The sequence below is a fragment of the Patagioenas fasciata genome, chromosome 17 (genome assembly GCF_037038585.1).
Source record: "Patagioenas fasciata isolate bPatFas1 chromosome 17, bPatFas1.hap1, whole genome shotgun sequence".
NCBI lineage: Eukaryota > Metazoa > Chordata > Aves > Columbiformes > Columbidae > Patagioenas > Patagioenas fasciata.
The window spans coordinates 1,359,000-1,366,149 of record NC_092536.1 but is presented as its reverse complement, the minus strand read 5'-3'; the positions used below and the strand labels follow the sequence as shown (position 1 = coordinate 1,366,149).

Below are 7,150 nucleotides of genomic sequence, written 5' to 3'. Positions count from 1 at the left end.
TGCGAGAAGAACGGGCCGACTGTCCCCGTAGCCCCTCCGCTCCCACCCGGGCGCTGCCACCCACCCGCTGGTGGATCTTTAACAGCTCACATGAACGGACTCGTTTATTCGGCTGCCGGGAATACCTCCCCAGGCTCGGGGGGCGGTAGGAACGGGCGGGTCCCTCCCGTTCCCCGCTGCTGCGGGGGCACGAGGGCCCATGTGCGGCCGCTGACTCAGGCCCGGCCGCGGCGGCGCCTTTAAATGTGTCGGGCCGGCCGCTCCGCCTCAGGCGGCCGCCGCCTCCCCCGCTGCCGCGCACCGCGCCTGCGCCGCGGCCGACACTGCGCTGCCGTCCGCGCTCCGCGGAGCTTTGTCTGCGCCCCGGCGGGTGGTGCGGACCGAGCGGGCGGCGGAACCCAAGCGACCCCCGGGACCTGCGGGGTGACCCCGGCCCCGCCGCGTACGAGAGTCGGGGGCACAGGCGGCCCGTAAGGTGGACTCGCTCTTAAGGTGGACTGGGCGTTAAGGTGGACTCGCGCTTAAGGTGGACTCTCCGCGAAGCCGCGCCTGCCGGGCGGGGAGGGCCGGGGCTCGGCATGGGGAGCCCCGCCTGAAGCGGCCGCCGGAGGAGCCGCGCCGGGCCGTCCCGAGGAGGAGATGGGGGAGGCCCGCTGCTGAGGAGCCGACATCTCCCCGGCCTCTAACAATGCCCAGCTCCCGGCCGTTCTGCAGGAAGAGGCGGCCCATGGACGAGGTGGGGAGCGGGGCCGGGCTGGCAGCAGAGCGGCTCCCCCCGCCGCGGCTCCCGGCCGCTCTTTGGGGGGGCGGCGTGGGGGGTGCCCCGTTGTGTTTGGATTGGGAGAGGTTTAATTTTCTTTCAAGGCAGCCGCTTCATCCCCGCCACCCTCCTCCCCGTCCCGTTGCAGCTCTGAAGCCGGCCCGGCCGCGGTGTCCCCGGGCAGCCCCCGGCGCAGCGCCATGGAGACGGTGGGAAAGTTTGAGTTCAGCAGGAAGGACCTGATCGGGCACGGAGCCTTCGCCGTCGTCTTCAAAGGCAGGCACAAAGAGGTGAATAATCTCTTTTTTTTTTATTATTCTTTTTGTAATGAATTGTTTTGTTCCGGGCACCGCGTCCCCGCCGCCCGTCCCCGCTGGGCTGCGGCAGCTATTCTTAGCCTGGGCATCAGCCCCGGGCTCTGGGGCAGCTCTGGCCGTGCTAGACCTATTTTTTATTATCGATTGCTGTTATTCTGGAGTTTCTGTGGGAGGCAGGCGGGTGCCCCAGCCGGAGCCGGGCAGGTGGCCTCACCTTGCGGCTGCGGAGGAGCCCACAGGGTTATCCTGCTCGCCAACGCTACCAGGAAACAAGGGGAAAAACACCCCCCCCCCCCCCCCGCACTATCTATCAACTGGATAGAGGCCTCTTACTTTGGCTTTTATTTGTGTGCCTGTGAAGCTTTGTCCTTCTCCACTTAATTTTTCCAAGAGGAGGGGGAATCGCTCCCTGGTAAATAAAAGGAAAGCAATCCGGCAGTGGATTTTCCATCATTAGGGCTTGGGATAAGCCGTGGCTCCCACAGTGCGTTTATTTCTTGTGATTAAATAAGAGGATAGAGGATAATCATCGCATAAAGTAGTAACAAAAACCCAAACCTTGGGCTTTTCTCCTTGGGCTGACAAGCATAATTCGGGAAAGGGCAAGTCTGAACAAGTGAGGGATACGCAGCAGGGCATGAAGTGAGAGGCCTTTCCCACTGCTGCAAGACACTTCTTTCAGTAGTGTTTGTAATCTCTTAAGAGGCTGCTTATCCTAATGTAAATTAATGGTGAAATTTCCATTTGTTACTGAATTACATGTGCGCTATTTCAGAAACCTGAGCTGGAAGTAGCTGTGAAATGCATTAACAAGAAGAACCTTGCAAAATCTCAAACTCTGCTGGGCAAGGAGATAAAAATACTGAAGGTAAAGGCAGACTGACTTGTTTTCTTTAGTCTTTGTTCTGCATGCCCTTTGTTCCTCCTAGCTGATGGTCTTTGTTTTCCTTTTTCTAGGAACTGAAGCATGAAAACATTGTTGCCTTGTATGACTTCCAGGTAAATACATTCAATTATGGCAAAACGTTCTGGATTTGGGAGTGGTTGAATGGAGTTTGTGGAATTTAAGTTTTTAACAGATGTTTTGTTATCAATGTGTATTCTGGCGGGGGGAAAAGTCATATGTGATAAGTCAGGGAAAGATAAACACGGCTGAGCAGATCATGGTTTAATAGTTGTCTGGGCCACAGAACTCGTACACAGTTGGGAGCTCCTGTTCCCAGGGTGTTCTGCAGTGAACGCAGGGTGTGGTGGGAATATGTCTGTGTTGGAGGCTCCTGAGTTCTCAAACTGTTAGGAATAAAACTACAGTAGTTGTTCTTGGCATGCCCACCTTTTACTTGCTTTCTCTGGTCTGGATATGCTCCCTGAGAAAATTTCTTTTTCCTAAGCGATGTGAAAACAGCGTGAGTGTGACTTAGTAGCATATGATTGTCTCCGGCTCCAGAGGATTTTCAGTTGCGTTTTTCTGTTGTCCTTGTGGCGATCACTAAGTGTTGAAAATTGCAGCAGGCATTTTTAGATTATTGTGGTTTCCCGCAGTTGCTTTTTCCTTCGAGGTCAGCTCTGAAGAACTAATCTAAGGGGCTAAAACCGATATGCTCTGCAACCCAAGTTATCTGATTACTTTTTCTTCTCCTTGAATTTTTAGCTTGAAGTGGGGCGAGTTTACTCTGACGCTTGTCGTGCTTTAAAAAGAAAAAGGCAGGATCTGAAAGGCTAAAATGGACCCCTCCAGGGCCTGGATGGAGGGGTGGGTGTGCGATACGTGGGTACAACATGCGCTGCCCCCAGGTCTGATGTTCGTGAGCAATGGCTGCGTGACTGCTGGCCCCGCCGGCCCCAGCTGGCCCTGGGGTGGCTTATCGGGACTGCCCGCCCTGTCCCTGTTGTCACCGTGTTTGTTGACATTCCTCCTGCTCCCGTGGATTGGCTCCGGTGGCCTCCGCGTCACCCCAGCACGAGTCCCGCTCGGTCTATGGCCTGTTTGCAATGCTTGCTGGGTGCTGTAGTCTGCCTGTGTCACCCACCGGCTCCCTCTCTGTGTCACCCACCGGCTCCCTCTCCAGGGGCAGGGGGTTTCAATGAGGTGCTGCAGGTCCTTGGAAAGCATTTAATGCCTGACATTGTTTTGGCGAAAGGGGATGTGGGGGGCTTGAGGTTCTAGGAGGGAGGCAAAGCTGCCGGGAATGGGATTTCTTCATGGAAACAGGCTTTGTGTGAGCGGCCAGCTGTGCACCGCCCCTGAGCCAGCCGTTAGGGCTGGCTTAGCAAAGCCCACGCTGCTGCAGAGGGGTCTGAGCGCCGGGGATGTTTCCTCTGGGCACAGGCCACTTGGGGCATTAGATCTCATGGTATTTTCATCTTCCTCTGTACCTTTAAGTTTCCTTAATAACTCTTCGGTGGAGGGAGTGAGTGAGTGGCCGCTCCTGCGCTTCCTCTGTAGTTTGCATTTGTATGGAGCATTATGCTGCTGGATTTGCTTATTGCAGATCTTTAAAAACCTTTGTTCGCATTCTGCTCCTCGCCCTGCTTCAAATAACTGCCTGGTAGGAAGCAGCTCAAAGGCATTTCCTGCAAGAGGAGTGACTTCATCACGGCTGCAACTGCAGCAGTGCATTTTTCTCTTTATGTGATGGCTAATGAGCTTTAGTTAAATTCTGCGTATACCAACGTAGCCTAGTGAGATGTTAGCAAGAAGCTGTGTAAGGTGCCACAAAATAGGAACTGGAGCGTGGCCCTGGGCTCCAGGCATGCCCAGGTATATGTTAATTACCAGCTTTGTCAGAGACTCCTTGCATGACCTGGGTATTTTGATTTCTTGGGCGAAATGAGACGACTCGGGTGGTATTGGATGTGATATAGTGCTCCCAGGGTGTGGAGTCTCCTCTGGTGCAAAGTGGCTGGTGATCAGATACAACCTGATTGTGTGTAACGTGTCTGGGTGTTTGGCCTTGCTCTGGGTCTCTTAGAGCACATTATCTGTAAAGGTAAAAGTGCAGCTCTGTGGAAGGCTGGCTGCTCCCCTCCTTCCCTTGCTTTGTGGAAAAGACTACTTATTGCTCACCTTGTTCCTCTGGTACAAGACTGGTCGCTCCATTCGTGTGTGTTTACCCTCGAAAATGTCATCGTTGCAGTTAACTGAGCCCTTAGTTTGAGGCTTTCTAAAGCTTGAAGAGGCTTATTCTTGTATTACAACATCATACAGTGAAAAGGAAAAATGATTTCCTGTGGATCTTCGTGCTGCCCTGAAGCTCCGTCTGCCGTTGCATTCGGTGTCGTCCCTTCGTCCGCTCCTCCTGTCAGCGGTGGCTGGAACTCTTACTCGTGTGTTACTTACACGCACGGAAATGGTTGCCAAAACCACAGCAGCTGTAAGCGAGTGATTACACCCCATGATGCTTTTGGTTGCATTTTCCTGGTTAAAAGCTAATGCTAACCAGGCCTCGCACCACTCAAGATTTTTTGATGTGATGCTAGATTTGCCCCAGACAGGTCCTTGCAGTGCTGGTATTTAATATTGACAGCAGCTCTCACCTTGGCACACTTATTTTATCCTTCAAATCCAGGAAAATTGCTGTGTTCCTTCTGATTTCATAGAACTTTGTGAAATTGGTTCATAAATAATGACAAAATAAGAAGCTTCCTAGGAATAAATAATACTGGTGGATGTTTAATGCATGGAAGTGCATAAAAGAAGGGGACTTTTATAGATCCCCCTCACTGGAGTGCTGAGACATGAGAATGGCTGACAAAATGAAATATGCATATTCCCATTATGGTGTGCTCATGTATTAATGAGAGGTGCTGTGAATAGTCGAGGAGCCTGATTCGAGAACCCCTGCTCAAAATGAGGATAAATCACATTGGATTGCCTCTCTGAAAGTACCGTCCATGTAGCGTCTGTATGGAGTTGTGGCTCAGGCCTTTCCCAGGCGCAGGAGGCGTTTGACATACGGTAAAAACCATGTTCCACCATACGTGGAGTGCGTTAGTTGCTGCTGAGCAGATTCCCAGAACTCTGAGGATCAGCGCAACTCTTTGCACATGGTGACAGAGGTGTGTGGTCTGCTATGTGGGACTTGCTTTGGTTTCATTTGTGGCTCAGGTGTTGAATCTGATCAGAGAGCACTTGAGTAGCTAAGGAGATGTGGTGGTAGGAAGGTAACTCTTGAAGCTGTCGGGTCCTGGGAGAAGCCAGACGACTTCTTCCAGCCCTACCAACAAGGGGCTTCGTACGTGGCGCAGAGATCTTTGGGGCAATGGCAGGTCCTGGGTGTGTTTCCCTCCCGGTGCCCCAGGAAGGCTGGTGAGTACGTGTCAGCTGAAGATCTCGCGTGTGGTGGTGTTGGTGCTAGGGCAGAACATCTGCTATTCCCAGACATAAATCATGTGCATATTAGAAATGTTTTTCTTGCATGAAATAAGAAGGCTTATTTTACCGACATGTTTTTTCCTAGTTGTGTGCTGTGATCCGAGTTTGTGTCTTAAGGCAGCCTGGTTGTGACTGCGCTTGTGTGGGTATCAGGTGGTATGTTTGGGGTTTTTTAGGGTTTTTGTACAAGTGGGGTGATCTGGTTGTAGGAACATAGCTGGTAACGTCGCACTGCTGAGTTTCTGATTCAGCCCGGGTTACCTGGGGTCTGCTGTCCATGACTTTTTGTCAGGTTGGCTCATTGTACTCACCAGCTCAGGATGAGCTGACAGCAATGCTTAACTCACCCATGCAGGACACTCACCAAAAATACTTTGCTGGGGTGACTGTATCACCTGGAGCTCCTGGAGACAAAGAACATGGAGTCCTTGCAGTGCAGTTTCTCTTGTGCACGTGGATTAAGGCATGGGTGGCAGAGCAAGCACTTATCAGCTGAATGATCAGTCACCCTGGGCTGGTCTCGAGGGCCACGTAATAACAGGCTTTTTCTGTTGTTGCTGTGTAGAAAGTCTTTGTGATCAGTAGGACTGTGGCTGTTGGGTTGGGTTGGATGTGCTGTCGGGCTGTCTGCACCATCGTTCCTTTCTGACACGGAGCCTTTATCTGCTCTGCACCTCATGTCCGTGCGTCCTGCCGTCCCTGGGGAGCTCCCCGTGTGGCAGTGTCCTCCGCTGTGCCCTCCGGCACCTCTCCCTCTCGCTCCCGCTGCAGCGCTCCGCCGATGAGCGCGGTGTTGCGTCAGTCAGAGCCACCGCGGTGTCACCGCTGTGCCACCTGACGCGGGATCTTCTGTTCCTGGGGCGCTGCTGTTGGGGTGCCCTGCCTGTGGCACTGGAGCGGCTGAGGAGGGGCTGAGTCTGGGAGATGGCACTGCTGAGGCCGAGCTGCTGCCTGGTTAAGCCCGGGTTTAATTCCATCCCGAGCGGAGCTGGCAGGCTGCCTGGGCGTGGGGGTGCAGTGCAGCCTCCTCTGCGCTGCCAAAGCCGCCCTCGGTTTGCACTGCGGGCAGGAGTGAGGTGTCTGCTGTCCTGCTCCGTCAGCATCCTCGCATCTGTTGAAGGGAATCACGCTGATACTGAAGATTGGGTCTGGCTTCCTTTAGAGCTAGAAGGGGGAAAGGACAAAAACACCACCAGCCTCTGCCAGTAGTTTGTAGGGTGAGGCTTGAGAGTTCACTGGACCAAAGTGGCTGTGTTCATGGAGAAGAGACAATTTTATAGACTTGAACTTCTCCTTAATGTTGGCTTCACTAGCTGAGTACACTCCTGTGCAGGTCACAGAAACATCCAGCAAATGTTGACCACTAAATATAGACCTCAGAGCAGTCATGAGGTTTTTTTAGAGGGAGTTGTCTTGTTGCATTTCTGAAATTATGCTCACTGTTTTACTCATCCTGTGCGCGCAGCACATACCTGTGTTCTTCTCACATGATTAAGGTGTCATGGAAGAGCCGTCGACGTGGACGTTAATCGTCTCTAAAGCTCCTGTGGAAGGTGGCATTACTCAGAATATAATGACAGAGTAAGGAATGTTTCCCAGGAGGAATCGGAAGCCGGCAGGCGGTGGTGTTTGCAGTTGGGCAGCAGAGCTCTGCCTGCTGAGGTGGTGTTGGTGCTGCTCCTCATGGAGCTCCCTCAG

The 7,150-nt window shown here is 53.1% G+C and overlaps 1 protein-coding gene across 4 annotated transcripts in view; it reads left to right on the top strand.

Annotated features, from left to right (window-relative positions):
- The first annotated feature begins 302 nt into the window (after positions 1 to 302).
- Positions 303 to 7,150, top strand: part of ULK1 (unc-51 like autophagy activating kinase 1) — a 67,830-nt gene continuing 60,982 nt past the window's right edge. For 2 of the 4 annotated variants that reach the window (XM_065851512.2, XM_065851511.2), the window contains exons 1-4: positions 303 to 736; positions 865 to 1,050; positions 1,853 to 1,945; positions 2,035 to 2,076. In XM_065851512.2, the coding sequence (XP_065707584.1) occupies positions 689 to 736; positions 865 to 1,050; positions 1,853 to 1,945; positions 2,035 to 2,076 (369 nt within the window). In that variant the 5' untranslated portion in view covers positions 303 to 688. The remainder of the gene's footprint in view (positions 737 to 864; positions 1,051 to 1,852; positions 1,946 to 2,034; positions 2,077 to 7,150) is intronic. The other 2 variants (XM_065851513.2, XM_065851514.2) reach the window with 2 other exon arrangements.